At 45.1% G+C, this 17,999-nt stretch overlaps 1 protein-coding gene across 1 annotated transcript; it reads right to left on the reverse strand.

Moving 5' to 3' along the window:
- Window positions 1-5,801: 5,801 nt before the first annotated feature.
- On the reverse strand, window positions 5,802-17,725 carry Leprot. The gene is made up of 4 exons (XM_036177072.1): window positions 17,604-17,725; window positions 11,965-12,040; window positions 8,179-8,365; window positions 5,802-6,582 (listed from the first exon to the last, which is right to left on the reverse strand). The coding sequence occupies exons 1-4, from the start codon at window positions 17,617-17,619 to the stop codon at window positions 6,466-6,468; spliced, it is 396 nt and encodes a 131-aa protein (XP_036032965.1). The 5' UTR covers window positions 17,620-17,725; the 3' UTR covers window positions 5,802-6,465.
- Between the last annotated feature and the right edge of the window lie 274 nt (window positions 17,726-17,999).

The raw sequence follows: 17,999 nt of genomic DNA on the forward strand, positions 1-17,999 counted from the left end.
ATTTCTAAAACCCAGAATATGCTACCATGCATTCCATTAGTAGCCACTGGGGGGCGCTTTTTAGATGGCCTCTGGAAAGAACCATGTAAATAAATGTAGAAGGGCCCTGAGGATGTCCACTTTGAGAACCATTTATCTAAACATGCAAGTTACTTTGTTGAGGTAAGAGACAAGAGAAAACAGAGAGCTAAGTCCTCCCACCTCACCTAAATACGGAGCTGCAGCACATGGATGCTTTTCCAGGTCCGTTGCATGCCTGTTACTTATAGAACTAGGCTCTAGGGCCCCAAAATTTCCCAGAGTTGCTAGGGTGGGGGGAGGGAAAATGAGTAACTCCTAATGCATATGCCGTTTCACATGGGATAGCGAACACATTCTGAAATGGAAGTTGGTGGCCACAGAGCTCTTTGAATATACAAAACCTGACAGACTAAATACTTTTAGAGGGTGAATTTTGTGGGATGGCAAAAGAAAAAAAAAAAAAGAGAGAAGCTTTGAAACATTTCAAGTCCTTCAGTCCAAGAAACCAGAAACTAAGGGAGAATCAGGAGCTTGACTTTGCATTTTGCACATCGAGACTCCAATGAACAGGACGCACTGCCAGCTGTGTATACAATCCTGGGGGCCAGAGGAGTTTGTCCTAGAAGTAGAATGTGTGTCATCTGCCTCCAAAAGGCAAAGACAAGAGTGGTGGTTTGAATGAGGATGTCCCTCATAGCCTCAACTGTGTGAATGCTCAGTCCCCAGTTAGGGATGGTGTTCAGGGAAGTCTTGCAGGAGGAAGCGTGTCACTGAGGTCTCAAAGCCATGGGCCATTTCCAGTTCACTCTCTCTGCTTTATGCTTGTAGTCTGAGACAGATCCTAGCTAGCTCTCAGCTTCCATCCAGCTCCAGCCACCATAACTGCTGCCTGGGGCCATATGGTCCCCACCATTAGGGACTATGAGCCCTAATAAAATCTTCTATAAGTTGACTAGGCCATGGTGTTTGGTCACAGCAACCGAAAAGTAACTAATATAATGGGACAGCATGAAATCAGCAAGTCAGTGAGTGCAGAGCTGGAAAGGTTCTGCTGAAGTTTACTCCTTATGGAGTACACAGTTGTGGCAGAGGAGGAAACTGTCTCCTGAAACAGACTTCACTCACGGCTGGTAACATGTCAGATTTCCCTGAGGAGAGACTGGGACAGACAGTGATGGACATGACCACACCTTGACAAGTCTGTTTAATTATGCATTTAAACCTAAACTTCATGTAAGGACCCAGAAGAAGATGGACTTAAGGAAATCACTGGATCTTTGTTCCTCTTCCCAACGTAGCCCTGTGCGCTCTCTCTCTCTCTCTCTCTCTCTCTCTCTCTCTCTCTCTGTGTGTGTGTGTGTGTGTGTGTGTGTGTGTGTCTCCCTCCTTCTTTTTATTTTTTTGCATCTCACTATTAATTTGGCTCTTTTAATTGGCTTATTAAAAGTGGGTGACCAAACTGGGCATGGTGGCATATACCTTTAATCCCAGCATTCCAGATGCAGAGTCAGGTGGATCTGTTAGTTATTTAGGTGGCGCTCTTATCCCTCAAGGAACACGTCCCGAACACGACAAATCCACAGAAGAGCTGTTTATTAATATAGGATAGGAAGAGACAGACGTGACAGGCCACATGGTCAAGAGAAAAGGAAAAGAGGAGGAGAGAAGAGGAGAGACCTGTGCAAAATGGCGCCGGCTTTTTAAAGAGTGGGCTGCGCATGCGTACAGGACTGCATGTAGCTACTCCACGCATGCGCATAGATTACATGGCCGTGTGCGCGCTTTATGCAACCATGTAAAGCCACAGAGTCCTACCCATGCACAAGATGTTTGACCCGGAAATGGCTATTTTGAACTGGAAATAACTAGGCGGTCCACCGGCAAGCCCAACCGTGTGGGCATGTTGTGACTTCATATCAGGATCTCTGTGAGTTAGAAGACTGCCTCATCCACAGAGTGAATTCGAGGACAGCCAGACCTCCACAGAGAGACCCTGTCTCAAAACAACCCAAGGAGGGGAGAAAAACAAGATAGATAACCAAACCTGGCTTGTTGGAGTGCAGGCTGTTCTCTAACCAAAGTGAACTGTGGTTGTGTCAGGGGATCAAGCACAGTTTGTGGAGAGCTCCAAGAGTTGTGCAACTGGCACAATATGGTGATACAGAGGAAATGAAAGTGTTGGGACAGAAGCACGGGTACATTCATGCTTTAACTTATAAAGTGAATGACCATCAGGGATGCACAGATTTTAGCCAAGGCATTGGGAATTAATAATTGAATTATTCTGAGAAAGAAAAACTAATGCATAAGTTCACTATCAATTTCTTTTTTTGTTGGTTTTGGTTTTTTTGTTTTTTCGAGACATGGTTTCTCTGTGTAGTTTTGGTGCCTGTCCTAGATCTCGCTCTATAACTCAAACTCAGAGAAATCCGTCTGCCTCTGTCTCCCATGTGCTGGGATTAAAGTCATGTGCCACCACCACCCGGCTTTGAAATTAATGGATAGAGCCAGGCGGTGGTGTGCACACCTTTAATCCCAGAACTCGGGAGGCAGAGGCAGGCAGATCTCTCCAAGTTTGAGGCCAGCCTGGGCTACAGAGTGAGTACCATGAAAGGCTCCAAAATTACAGAGAAACCCTGTCTCAAAAAACAACAACAAAACAAAAAACCAAAACAGGGGGTTGGGGATTTAGCTCAGTGGTAGAGCGCTGCCCTGGGTTCAGTCCTCAGCTCTGGGGAAAAAAAAATTAATTTCAAGTGTGTGAAGTGCCATAACACCCATTTCTGACAATCAATACTGAAGGGACACACTGCAGTCTCCAAAGTGTGCTGTGCTCCGAGAGACAGTCTTGAGACTTCCACCCTTCCTGTATTCCCAGGACTTAGGATGGACAATTCTTTCAAAATGGCCACCTATTGGTTTTCCTTGAGAACAGTTTTCTTGTGGACCTTTTATACTCACATTAGCGCTGCTAAACTTGTGTCTAGTAATTGAACTATGTGACTGATGGGAAAACATAACTTCTTTGTGATCCAGTTCCTAAATGCACTTATAAACATCAGGTCAGATCTTCCCTACTGCACAGAACATGAAGATCCCCAGTTCCTTCTGTGTCACTTCACATTTGTGTGTGCCTTTTCTGTGGTTAGATTTTTGTCCCTTTTTCAATACAGCATACTTTATCTCTGTGTGTATGTGCACACGCATGGCGTGTGTGTGTGTGTGTGTGTGTGTGTGTGTGTGTGTGTGTGTATGCACATATGCAGACACAGATTTGAGGAAGTATATGTAGAGGCGAAAATTTATGTCATGCATTTCCTCCACTGCTCTCCACTTTCCAATTCAGCTAGTCTAGCTAGCCAGCTTGCCTCCAAGATCCCAAGTGCCATGATTCCTAGTGGGCCACCATGCCTGCCCAGCTGTTTATATGAGTGCCAAGGATCTGAACCCTGTTCTCAAACTTGGGTTGCAAGCTCTTTATCCACTGGTGAATCTCTCCACCCCTTCCATACAGCAGTCTGGGTTAATCTTGCCACTCCACCTGCACCCAAGTCTGCCACCTTCCAAGGGAGACTACCCCAGGACAGTTGTCATGAGTGTCTGGATTCCTTCCAGGCGGACACTGCTTCCAGAACCAGGACTGCTTCTCTTCAACTACAGTAAGAGCAGGTCGCAACCAGTCAGGTTGACACTGAGGTTGTCCAGACAAAAGCACTGGAAAACAAACCTGTCCAAATATAAAGTATCCCAAAGCACAACAGAATCTTTTTAACTTAATAATGTGCATAAAAGCTTCCATTGAAGGGTTAAGAGACAAGTTTTACTTGACAATTTTCCATTTTCATCACGTCACACACCCAAAAGCAGACCTAGAGATCTCTGGCTTCGTAGTTGGGTTAAACACCACTGCTCTACCTTAGCAGCCTCGCCATTTGAAAGCAAATCATAATTCATAAGCTAGGGCTTTTGCAAATAAAGGAGTTATCAAGGCAAAATGAAGAGAATAGAAATACACAAGTAACATTCATCTACAGGATAATGTGTCCAGGCTATAATTCATTACTATTCCTAGATAATCCTGGTATCATAAATATTTTGGTTCTCTTAGGATACAAATTTTAATTTAGTAAACTATGAGAAAGCACAGTTTTGTGACATCATCTGAGAACTCCTTTAGAGTGTCAAGGGTGCCATTAACATAATAAAACAGTTTACCTTCTAGAAAATTCTTCAGCAAGGAGGTAACTAATAAGTAGATGTCTGGACATCTGTAAGAAACACACATGGGGTGCTTAGTGGGGGGCAGATAAGCACCTGTGAACATGAGAACCTTGGCCTGAAGAGGGGATGGCTTGCACTGCCCCAAACATTACTATGCTTCTCTACACAGCTGCACTGCTTGTTTGCTTTTCTGTGACCAAGAATGTGTCAGGAGGTACTCTCACAAGCTCTGGGCTGTGGCATACAATACTCACCTGGAGGGTGAGGCAGAAGTATCAAACAAGCTTGAGGGTAGCCTGGGCTACTGAGGAAGCTCCTACCTTGAAAAGAGAAAGGGGAGGGGGAAAAAGTAACATTTTAATCTTCTATATTAAAGTTATCATGGTTACTTGAGATGTGTTATAACACACCTCTGAAATAAATAGGATAAACTGATGGTTATTGCCATCTGAGGGAAAGAAAAGTTATTATAGACAACTAGACACTGAAAACAGTATCACAGAAGTCCCCACTATTATTCTAAGACAGAAATTACTGCTCAAAACTGCCCATTCCAATGTCAAGAAATTCTCACTCATCCTTTAAGCAAGGTAACATGAGACAAAAGACATGAAATACAACTCTCCTTCAGTGTTTAAAGTCAAATTTATTACAATAGCAAGAGTCATGATTAAAAATGCTGGTTAAAATGATCAAGTATCTAAATAATTTTTCTAATGTAAATAATAGAAATGACAACAATTCTATATGTACACAAAATATTGAAATACATATAATATCATGCACAAGGCCAAAAAGTAACATTGCACGCTGTCCGCTGTCTGTCCATCTGCTGGTCCCAGTGTCACACCAGCCCGAGCTGGGTGTGCTGATTCCTCAGAACACAAGCCTCAAAGATCGAATGCTGGACACTCACCAGCTACTGACATTAATGCTTAAACACCACTGACGGCATCCTGATGAGGTGACTGTCTTCACCTCCTTCTCCTGACAGGTTGCAGATAAAAAGGATGAGCTAGAAAAACTGTTTATAAGAACCAACATGGATCCTGTGTTTCCTGTGGAAGTGACATCAAGTTCCACACAAAGAGGGAAAGTTCACCAACATGTAAATCCAAAGAAGCCATAAGCCTCTGCTTGCTCTTGATGCTCATATGCATCGCATCGAGGGGAGGTCAGAACCAGCAGGCCCGGAAAGGGAATGATGGAGAGTGGGGGATGGGAGACACTGGAAAGGGGCAGGAAGCACAAAGTTTTAAAGGGAAATTTCAAAGAATTGTCTGTCTGCCCCTCCATTTAAGCAGGGACCTGCTATAGGGGGGGGGGGGTGTCAGCGACAGGGCTTTTGGGTTATTTTGTAACTTATTCTGTGCAACAGACATGGTCCTTTAAATGATGTGAGGGTTGATTTGTTCCCTCTTAAGAACAGGCTCCCCCATTTTGTTGTTGTTTGGGTTTTGGTTTGGTTTGGTTTCTTTTGGCTTTTCCAGACAGAGTTTCTCTATGTAGCCTTGGCTATCCTGGAACTCACTTTGTAGACCAGGCTAGCCTCAAACTCACAGAGATCCACCTGCTTCTGCCTCCTGAGTACTGGGATTAAAAGTGTGCACCGCCACGCCCTACCCAGGTCCTCCCCCCAAATTTGAGGAACATCTCAAATATAAGTTTAAACATTTTAGAAACACCAGGAGTCTGAACTTATTCTTAACACGGGGCAGGTAATGGGCATGCAACACCCAGAGAGGTTAAGTGTTGTGCCCAGGGGAGGACAGTGAGCTAGACATGACGCTGATTCCTCTACAACCAAGCTTCTCAGACTTCTACAGGCATGTGACAAGTGTGGCATCTCATCAGACGCAACCAGTCTAATGGGGCTTCAGACCCCACATCCCCTGTAAGCTGCCAGCACAGTGTGGATGCGACTCACTCTGAGCTGGAGCTCCAGTGTATAGAGAGAATGCCAACTCTGTCTGGGCTGTCACAGATCTGTCCCAGTGTCTCTGAGTACCCAAGTATATCCCAAGCAAAATGTGAATCAATGGAGTGAGCTATCTGCTAGGAATAGAACTCATCTTTTGTTTACAACATCTTCCCTAAGGTGATTATGATATAAAGGTATAAAAAACTCAGCATATTAAAATCCACAAGAAAAGACCACATGTGCACAGATGTACGTACAGTACAAATTCTAAGAAACTCAATGCTTCCCATCAGAATAAAGTGCTACCACTGTTCCCAACTGAAATCATCTCCTCTTCCAAAGACGAGGAAAAAGCCTTGAATTGTGAGGAAAATGACAGCGTTGCCAGCCAGCACGAGGCCACAGGCTCCCCACTTGATCTGAAACACAAGAGAAGGGGTAAGTCACCTTCAGACTCTACTCTGTAAATCTCTTATTCTCTGCTCCAGAAACCCCCACTGAAACATGACCAAGGCTGCCACAGGCTGAGTCACATCATGGGTGGGGGACAGTGAACTTCTCAGCCATTAGTTTAGCTGATTCCACGGTGCTTGTTAATTAAGTCTGGTATCATCCTTTACATCGTCCCTGTTTTTAGTTGACAATGACTACCTCAAGCAAGACACACAGAAGCAAGATTATTGATGATCCAATTACAACATTAGGCGCAAATGCTCTCTGCATGCATCAACCTCTTTCACAGAGAACAAGAACTGAAAATGCTAAGCATCTGTTTGCTTCTTTCCGAGGCAAGGCATACTTTTAAACAATAATCTGCATCTAAACGAAAGCGGCATTCCAGCTGGGCAGCTGGTTTCCTGGAGGCACATCTGGGGATGAGAGTACCCTCTAGTGGGCATTTTTTTCCCTTTTGACTTCAAATGAACCAAGAGAAATAATACCAAGGAAAGTTTCTTCCCCAAACGCAAGCACAGTGCTGAAAGCGCATATACAAACACTTAAGGCAGGAGAAGGAGGCCACGGCCACCTCGTGTTCAGAGTTCAGAGAGCCTCATGGCTTAAGGAAAGTTCCAGCTGGCGCAGCATTAGCGGGTATCTGGCTCAGTAGGCCTCAAGGACATTTGTGGCCTTACTCTCGGTGCCTCCTTTTTGCTTCATCATACCGCACTGTTCTTTATTCACACAGTGCATTTTCATATCCAGGTGCCATTCCAACAGCCTTCTCTGCTTTAATCAAAATCCTATTTGGCTTTAGAGGCCCACATCAACCAGCAGCTGGCATTTCTCTCTTCGTGGTACTCCTGTGGTATTCTTACCAATTTCCCTCCTCATACATAGTATACCTTAGCATAGATCCTCATCAGGGCAGCATCGTATTCTTTGAGTGCTGACAGCACAGAATTTTTAATCCTGGCCTTTCATAAATGGTATTTAATGCTGAATAAGTAAATAAGATTTGTACATATTTGCGCATGTTGGATAGCCAATGTGGTTGGCAGAATAAAAACAAGGAGTGGGAGTGTCAGAGAACATCAAGAAACTGAATAAATTATACCCACAATGTTTTACATGCAAAAAAAAAAAAAAAAAAAAAGCCAACAATGGCTGTGGTAATGTCACTCACTAGATACTGCTCAGTATCTACCAGAGTACTGAGAAGTAAGTTCCTAGTTCCAATTTGATAAGACCTTCATTTTCTGATTGGAGAAGCATCATTTCTATCATCTCTACGGATTGCCCTGTGGTATAAGAGGCAGGAATCTAAGAATGATTGAAAAGAATGGCTAATGTGGGAAAAGCAAGAAGTCATAGATTGGACTAAAAGTTGTAAGAGACAAAGAAAGCATTCTGAAAATGTGACCAAGACACTGATGAATCTCAAGGAGGAGAGAGAAACGCAAACCACAGCTGGCTTCATGGAAAGCTGAAGCAATGAAAATGAACTTGAGGTCTCAGACACAGGCCTTTGAAACAAACGCTGATGGCCGACTGAAACAATAGAGAACAGAACTCACCACAGCCACGCGAGCAAGGATAACAGGAAATCCAAAGGCAGAAACAACAATCCCAGTAGTGAAGAAATATGCCAGCTCCCGACAGGCACTGCTGGTCGCATCGGAGTCATATGTGACCCTTTTGGCAATGAAGTAGGGAATGGGGGAGATGACGTAGAAAATCAAGACGAACAGGGGCCAGTAAACGCTGTCCTCGGTGGAACCAAGATGAAACCCAAAAGAAATGTTACATCTTAACTCAAAGGCATATTGCTGTTTCATTATCATTAGTTTACATGTTTAAGTAAAAACATTAATCAACCATGAATATTACATCATGAAAATATTTCTACCAGGCACACATATAGTTAGAAAACTATTACTTATTCTCTAGTACATATGCAGTTTATATTATGTTAAGAAACAACTATAGAGTATTATACTACAGACCTGCAGTTTTTTTTGCATTACTGAACCCAGGACTTTGTACAAGCTGGCAAGAACTCTACCACTGAGCTGTACAGCTGGCCATGATCAGCACCTCCAAGGACAGGATCTTAAAAAGCCAGCTGCTTTCTCTCTCGAACACAGTACAGTGGCTTATGCACGCTAGTTTCATGAACATCTTTTACATGCATGCATGCATGCATGCATGAAAGCGTCCAATGATTTAAAATGAAACACAAACCAGGTTCCACATGTGCTGTTTTCCATTTCTTCAATTCATTCCGGACCACCCCACCCTCATTCTTTTAACCCGTAGCCACAGCAGCCTTCTCCTTGCTCCTGGCTCACTCTGGCCTCAAGCTTGCCTTGGGCTCTGACCTGCACTGCAGTCTAAGCTGGACACCCCTTCCCGAAGGTGACCCCAGTGACCCTTGCCTACAACACCCCTTTCTAGCTTTCTGCACAGCACCATTTGGTATCTTTGTGCTCACTAGAACAAAGCTGTGATTTGTCATAGTCAATCTCCATTTATCTCCAGAGCCCTGAATGGGACGTTCCACTTACACTTGTCAAGCAGGTGGGAAAAAGAACAAAAGATTTTAGGAATGAAGGAATGAAAATGCACATATGCTCACTGTATGTACCCAACACCACCTTTTATTACAGTAGATTACAAGTATAATCTCACACAAAGGAGCAAAACCATCTGCAGGTGTTAAGAATGGCCACTGAATTTACAATTGTGTTTTCCCTAGAAATACTTTCAAAATAATCTATCATCCTGGTCGCCTTCGGTTAGACACCCATTAAAGAGAAACACACCAGCCAGTCATCATCATAAACACATGGCACAGTAACACACACCATCACCCAACGGCAATCATGCAGATCCACCCACACAGCAAGAACCCCTGGGGTGAAGGGTGTAGGAAGTTGGGGTGATAACCAGGAAGCAAGAAGGGAGTGTTCCTTCAGCAAGCAGACTCAGGATGGAAACAACGAATGCAGGCTCCTCATTTGAAACTACAGAGGTTATTAGACTATATTCCAGAAAGTATTGTTACAAGGGGCTGCTAGGTAATATCAGGACAAAGACAGCGAGGAACAAGCTACAGAGGAGGTTACCTAACTGTCAGTGACAGTTTTCTGAGGCATACTCGAAGAGACTGTCCTCATGCAGAGCAGGCCTCTGGCAAGAGAAGTCTTTTCATATACAAAATTTAACATTTAAATATAACGTGGTTTACAAAATGGGAAGTCCAAAGACTGGCCAACTCTTTTCTGTAAAAGACCAAATACAGACCATGAGTGGCCAAGCAACCTCAGGTCTCCGTCACCTCTACAGTCTGCCACTGTGGCACAAAAGTACTGACTGTGTTCCCAACAAAGCCTGACCCACAGAAGCGGGCAACAGCTACACTGGCCAGTTTGCCAGCTTCTGATGCAGATGAAGTCCCAAGATACTGACACAAAGGCATAAAATGAGTCTCTCTGGGGTGGCAGCAATGTGTGCTGTTCATCTTACGGAGACATGGTACATTACAGAGAATTCAAACACCTGGACTCCATTAGTCATGGAATGACAGGCAGCGCCTTGGCCAAGAGTCAGAGCAGAGGGCCACATCCACGTCTGCCATGTCCTGCTGTACAGTCATCCAGGTTTTCACCATCCCAGGCTTTCTTTTCCCAGGCAGGAAGGGGAACAACATATCCCTAAACCAGAATACAGTATTGGCTGTGAAAACTCTGAACAAATGTGTGTGCTAACATCATGTTTAAATAATGTATGTAATCACTTCTAACTCCATGGTAGATTTGAACTCAGCAATGTTTTCCTGGTTAGTTTTTTGCCAACTTGACCCAAACTAGACTCATCTGAGAAGAAGGAACCTCACTTGAGAAAATACCTCCATAAGACTGGCCTATAGGTTAGCCTGTGGGGCATTTTCTTGATTTATGATTGATACAGAAGGCCCAGCCCACTGTGTGTGTGTGGTGCCACCCTGAGCAAGTGGTCCTGAGGTGTGTAAGAAAGCAAGCAATGAGGAGCAAGCCAGTAAGCAGGATTCCTCGCAGCCTCTGCTTCAGTTCCTGCCTTGAGTTCCTGCCCTGACTCCCCTTCATGATGGACTACAACTGAAAGCTGAAATAAAGCCTTTCTCCCTAGGCTGCTTTCAGTCATGGTGTTTTATCCCAGCAATAGAAAGCCTAAGACAGAGGTCGCAAAAACCAGTTCCAGCTGGTCTCAGTCGCACATGTTTAGGTCAGGCATTCAAACCACTCACTACTCATTCAAGCTGGCAGGAACTTGCCTAAGCCCTGATATTAGTAAATAAAACCTACTGTCACCTACACAGGCCATTCCCTTCCATTTCCACGGCCCCAGTTTTCCTACATCTCTGACAGTGGTCCCTCAGGATCCATCGGATTACAGTCTCTGTCACCAGTTCCTAACTGGCCTCATGATATGTTTTCCCAGCTCCTGTTGTCTGGACACATATCCAACCTCCTCCACAGGGCATACCAAGCCCCAAAGAACTGGCTCTACATGCTAGGTTAACCCTCCTTTAGTGGGTACAGTACAAAGGCTACTGACTGCTCCCTATGCCTCTGATGCAGAGAATGTCTCTCTCATCCACTAAATCTTGGCTCAGGAGAAATGCTCAGGTCCGCTCTCTGAGCTCCCACTGTCTCTACACTCTTGTTAATTGTCTGTCTCTCTCTCAGGACTTCAACTGCAAGCCCCTGTGGGCAGGACGCATGCTCACAACCCCAGCTGCTTCAGGCTCAGAGCTTAACAATGGTTATTAAATTAATACACCCATTTTTTTAAAGGAGTTTTTCTCTACATAAATACACTGGTGCCTGAAGGGGCTGAATTCCTAATGTAGACTTCACCAACTGGTGCATCACAGCATGGGCCACAGTGATCAGACTTTGACAGTGAGAGTAACAGAGAAGTTACTTTAAGAGCTGGAGAAATAGCTCAGTAGATAAAGTGCTCACTGTACAAACACAAAGACCAGAGTTCAATCCCTAGCAGTCATGTAAAAGGCCTGATGCAGTAGTGTACACCTGTAATCCCAGCACTTGGGGTGTGATGGGGGCACTGGGGACAGAAGGATCCACATAGCTTGTTGGCCAGTCTAACCAAATGAGCAAGCTCCAGGTTCACTTAGAGACCCTGTCTCAAAACAATAAGGTGAGAAAAAAGAAAATAAGGTAGAGAAGAGACTGGAAGACACATCACCTCCACAAATACCTGCATACACATGCATGTACACACACTCACACACACACACACACACACACACACACACACACACACACACACAGTAACTCCTTTTTCAAACAACTTACCCATAGTCCTCCAAGGCACATCCCAGCATGAGAAAAGTCAGCCCAATAGCCCCGCTGAAGGATAGTGCCACGAGAGCTGTGGAAAACACACGGAAATGTTAAAGGTTCTAATCAATGGTTGTTTGGGGAGAGGGGGCCAGGAACCACTAATAGGTGCAGAGTTTTGTCTAAGGGATGGCAAATGTCCTAGGAATAGACGGCAGTGGAGGCAGCACGACCTTATGAATATGATAAAGTCAACAGAATTTTACATTTAAAAAGGCTGAGTTTATGCTATCTGAATATATCTCAGTAACACATGGCTGGCAGGTCGGCTCAGCAGATAAAGGCCCCTGCTGCCAAGCCTGATGAGCTGAGTTCAATCTCCAGGACCCACACTGTGGAAGGAGAAAACCAACTCCTGCAGGCTATCTTCTAACCTCCACAGGTGTGCTGTATGTGCACACTCACATACATTTTTTCTAAGTGAAATTTAAGGAGAGGTTGTTGTGGGGTATTCGTACCCTGTGTGCAGGAGTATTGCTGTGATTGTGGTAATAAAAAGCTGGACGGCCTATAGCTAGACAGGAGGTTCAGGCTGGATTTCTGGGGAGAGAAAGGAAGAGGAGGAGGAATCTAGGCACATGGGAGATGCCTGGAGACATGGAGAGGAAACAGGAGGTGCAAAATGAAAGAGGGTGATGCAACATGATAGTACATAGGTTATATAAATGGGTTAATGTCGGTTATAAGAGCTAGTTAGGAACAAGCCTAAGATATAGACCGAGCTTTCATAATTAATAAGAAGTCTCTGTGTCATTATTTGGGAGCTGGCTGGTGAGACAGAAAAATACTCATTACAAGAGGTCACAAATTTAAGCAAATGTAGCAATTTACTTACGTCATTAATTGATGTTACATCTGACTATCCAGTGAGAACTACTATGTGGCTGAATGTCTGTGTACCTTTTAAATTCACATATTTGAAATCATAACTCCTAGTGAGATGGTCTTAAGAAGTGAGGCCTTTGGGTTTGTTTTCTTTAAAACAATGTAGTCCAAGCTGGCTTCCAACTTGAGATCTCCTGCCTCCACAGCTCAAGAGCTGGGATAATAGGCACGCATAGCCATACATTCAGGAAGTCAATATACTGAGACGAGAGCATGATTGTAGAGTTCTTTTGACAGGACCAGTGTCTTTATCACAAGAGAAAGAAACTTCTCTTTTTCACTCTGTCTGCTCCTGGTTCCTGGACTTCCTGGCCTCTAATACTCAGGATTAAGTCATTTAAACTACCCAGTCTGTGGTCCATTTGGTCCAATAGCCCACAGTGAGAATGGCAATGGCCTCTGTCTACCACTTTAAAACCAAAGGTGGAAAGCTCTCTAGCCACTCCAGCAACTTGGCCCTGCCTACCACATGGGTTCTCTCTACATGTGCCAGGATTGTCAACACCAGTGAGGGGAACTCACAATATGCCTTCATAGGAAACGATCCCCAGCAGTGGCCACTGTATAAATCCCCACACACACTGGATACTCACATCAGAACATGTCTGCCCTTTCCACTTTGCTCTGTGACAGCCCTTCAGGTTAACCCTCAGTCACCCAATGGGTCTCAGATATCAATTCTGCAACCAGCTGGTTGCACGACCTTAGACCTCTCTGAGCCTAGTTTCTTACCCGTAAAATGGCAATGATGGTCCCATTTCATGGGGTTTTGGGAAATTAAATTGGATCATCTATACATGGTGCTCGACGAAAGGGGCTCAACCGATGCTAGCTAGCTATGGCAGCTCTCCACTCACCCAGTTATTGGATAAAATAATAAATCAGAAGCACAGGATCCAGACTTTCTTAAAATCCCTAATATAATTAGTCACTGTCTAATGAGGACTGTTTTTTAAATTTTTATTTATTTTCATGTGCACTGGTATTCTGCCTGTATAAGGGTGTCTAATCCCTAGAACTGGAGTTACAGACAGTGGTGAGCCACCATGTGGTTGCTGGGAACTAAACCTGGGTCTTCTGGAAGAACAGTCAGTGTTCTTAACCACTGAGCCATGTCTCCAGCCCCTAAACAAGTTTTTTTTTTTTAATTGCCTTCTTTTATTAAGAGATTTAGAGAGAGTGTTCAATAGAAAGAAACCATTATGCTTTCCAGGAAACCTGGATGAATACAGATGTCAGGGGATGAGGAAGGAATTTCTATCTTAGTGTCTATCTTTTTCTACTAATATGGCGTTTTTAAAAATAATTTATTTTTTAGAATTTTTTTGTACATTGGTGTTTTGTCTGCATTCATGTCTGTGTGAGAGTGTCAGATCCCCTGGAACAGGAGTTATAGACAGTTGTGAGCTGCCACGTGGGTGCTGGGAATTGAACCTGGGTCCTCTGGAAGAACAGACAGTGCTCTTAACCCCTGAGCCATCCCTCCAGCCCTAATATGGTATTTTTAATGGACAAATGTCTGTGAGTTTAGAAGTTGCCTGCCCCTTTCCTCATAGCCTTACCCTGTTCCTCTGTGACAGACTGCCTGCAAAGTTCTCTCTTCCAGGAACCTACAGCATGTGAACCACAGACTTACTTCTTCTTTCTGTTCCAAAATCATCTCAAAGTTCACAACCATATTACTGCTCAGTGCCTTTAAGCCGTGTGTGTGTGTGTGTGTGTGTGTGTGTGTGTGTATTCAGGAATTGCATTCTCTGCCTACTTCCTCTCTTTTTAAATTATGTGTAAGAATGATGTGTATGGGGGGGGGGGCAGGTATATGTGCCACAGCACATGTAAAGACAACCTTGTGAAGTCAGTTCTCTCCTCCCACCTTCCCATGGGTTCCTGGGATTGAGCTGAGATCCCTCAGCTTGCAGAGCTAGCATCTGCTGAGCCATCTTGCCAGCTTGGGGCCATTTCTTAAATTTCAGTAGGAGCTAACCAACAATTCAAGTCCATCTCTTTTCACTTCACACTTCACTGCTGAGAAGCTCAGTTCAACCCCAAGCTCCCAGAACAAGGGCCCAGCCACATCCAAGGCTCCATCGCACAGCAGATCCTAAGAACTCTATTTCTAATCTAGATTACTGTGCCCATAGAGCCAAAGCCAATAAGGACCTCAAATCCAACATGTAAAATGGCCTTCCATTCCCACCCTTTTAAACACATGCTTCATCTTACCCTGAAGACCAGTTTTAGAGGGCTGAAACCATAGCTAATCAACGTAACTCATTTTACCAGACCTCACTCAAAACGACCGTCTTCTCTTGAACTCTTTGCTACTGTGTAGAGCAACCCTTATGCTCTCCTCCTGCTGCCAACTGAGCCTCTTCCTAGCCTTCCTCCGTACAGATGATCAGCTGCCTGTGTGTTTGGTCACAGCCTGCAAACTGCTCCATCTCGCTAGAGCCTCACGACAGACAGTCTCACTCCGAACATCTCCAGCTTCAACCCTTGCCCCTCCCCCTCCAAGTCCCTGAGAACAAGAAAAGAAGATGTGTCCTTTCACGGCCTCTGGCCTAGTCAGATGTTCTGTCCAGCTGGAATATATTCTGGTCTCAACCGCACCCTAACGGGGCCCTATAAATTCAGCAGAAGAACTTCCTCTTCTGTCACCTGCCCCATCGAGGAGTGGTCATCCACGCTGGCTATACAACAAACTACCACAAACTGGGTGACTGAGAACAAGAGAAAATAATTCTCTTAGTTCTGGAATCAAGGTGTCGCCCGTGCCGTTCTCTTTCTGAAGTCTATAAGGAACGAGTTTCCTTGCCTGACACCCAGGGCCAGTACTACCGGCTTGCAGCTATACCATTCCAATTTCTATTACTGTTTTTTTTTTTTTTAATTATTTACTTAAGTTTATCTACCTATATATGGGAGTGTGCCATAGTACATGGACATGTGTGGAAGTAAGAGTTGGTTCTCTCCTTTCACCATGTAGGTCCCAGGGATCAAACTTGGGTCTTAAGGTTTGGCAGAAAGTGCCTTGCCTATTAAGCCAGTGGTTCTCAAACTGTGGGTCATGACCCCTTTGGGAGATGAAAGGACCCTTTTCACAGGGTCACCTAAGATCATTAGAAAGCACAGATATTTACATTACAATTCATAACAATGGCAACATTACAGTTAGTAAGTAGCAATGAAAATAATTTGAGGGTTGAGGGTTACCACAACATAAGGAAGGGTCCTTCTAGCATTAGGCAGGTTGAGGATCACTGTACTACGCCATCTTGTAGCCCTCCACTTCTGTTCTTAAGTGGTGCTTTCCCTGTATGTCTTCATGCACAAATTTCTGTTATCTGAAGGGCATCGTGCAAGGCAGTAAATACTACCTTCGGCTGATTAACATCTGCTGTTTGCAAATAAGGTCACACCCTTATTTGCCACTAGGGAGTTACAACTTGAACATATCTTTGGAGGGACATGATTCACCCCAACATATTATCTCTATGTTCCCAACTGTGTCTGAGCACACCTCATTTACTTACACAGCAATATAATTATCTGAAGCCGTCAACTCAGTAAAAATTTCTCCTTTATCTTTTATCCTAAGTCTCCAATACAGTTCTCAGTAACAGTTGAATTACCCACATTTTTTTTTACTTTGCTTAGTTCTTGTCCACTGAATAGCCTGAGTTCCTTTTCACTATGTGATTTCTAGCACGATCACACATAAACTACTGGTACTATTTTGTACTTTGTGGTCATGACCAAACACACTGTAGTGGCGAGACACCATTTTCCCTGTTTTCTGCACTGCTTTCAAATGGATACATTATACAGTGGACACTGCCCAAGAAAAAAACCACGTTTACTCAGCTGATATGGAGTAGGAAAGTCCTCCAGAAATGATAAGGTATGTCTGTTACTGCTGCTCACACAGACACATTCGTAGTGCACCCACAAGTACACATGCATATACACTGTGCCCATCTGTACACAAGTTGGTAAATGGGAAGGTCTTGGTGGACAGTTTTTAAGGAAAGGAAGTCCAACAGAGACAAGTTAGTCTACTTTGTGCAGATGATCAGAAATCCAATCAGGAAGCCTTCCAATAACTACGTCCCCACTCAGACCCCCATTGCTTTGCATTCATACAGATCAGGGTGGTCATCTCGGTGCCCTCTTTTATCATCATTCAAAAACACAAACAGCACACCCACTGCTTTGTCTGTTCATAGTCGAGTTAGAGAAAACACTCAAAGTCTTGTTAAAATCCCATCTAATCACAGCCCCCAGGCTGCGACGAATAGTGTTTCTGGTTACTTTTCACTGCCACACGCCCGAAATTGATTCTGCCCATCGAGACAATCGTAAGGAACAACAGAACCAAGTTTCCAACACCCAGCCTGGAGACAAAGGCTCCTCTGTAAGCCACAGGAAACTGCGGAGGAGCAGGAAGGTGAGGATGTGGGGCCCTGGAGTGACCCGTGGGGAACTGAGAAGCCCAGGAGGCGACGGGGGAATGCACAGCCCACAGGAGAAGCCTCTGCCAGGGGTCTGGCGGGCGTGGGCAAGAGCATTTACAGGGTCCGCGAAACACCGCTGCAGCGCACTGGGAGGCCGGGGTCTGCAAGCACCGGCACGTTCAGCAAGCTGGGAGCCGCACAGCTAGGAGCCGGAGCAACCCCAACCACCAGCCGCGGGCGGGGGTCGCGGTGTACCTTTAACGCCCGCCATGTCTCTGGAGCTGAGGCCGTCGCTGCTTCCGGCTTCCTCCAAAAGCCGCCCCCACCCAGACTAGCAAGGGCTGGCATGCGAATCCGGGACCCGCCCGGACTCACAGGGTCCGCCCTTGATGACATTATCCCCGCCCTCAGCCAGCGTGACCCCGCCCCTTCAACAGGACCCGCCTCCTGTTGTTTTAGGCTCCTCCTCCGTCCCCCCCTATCCCGTTCGCGGAGCCCCGCCCTCGAGGCCTGAGCCCACCCCTCCAAATAGGTCCCGCCCCTGATCCCTGGGGGCTCCACCCTCAGCTCGCGGAGCCCCGCCCCCAGAGGACACAACCCGCCCCACCATGCAGAACCCGATTCCTACTGGTTTGGGCTTCTGCCACTCAT

This window comes from Onychomys torridus, chromosome 2 (genome assembly GCF_903995425.1).
Source record: "Onychomys torridus chromosome 2, mOncTor1.1, whole genome shotgun sequence".
Classification (NCBI taxonomy): Eukaryota; Metazoa; Chordata; class Mammalia; order Rodentia; family Cricetidae; genus Onychomys; species Onychomys torridus.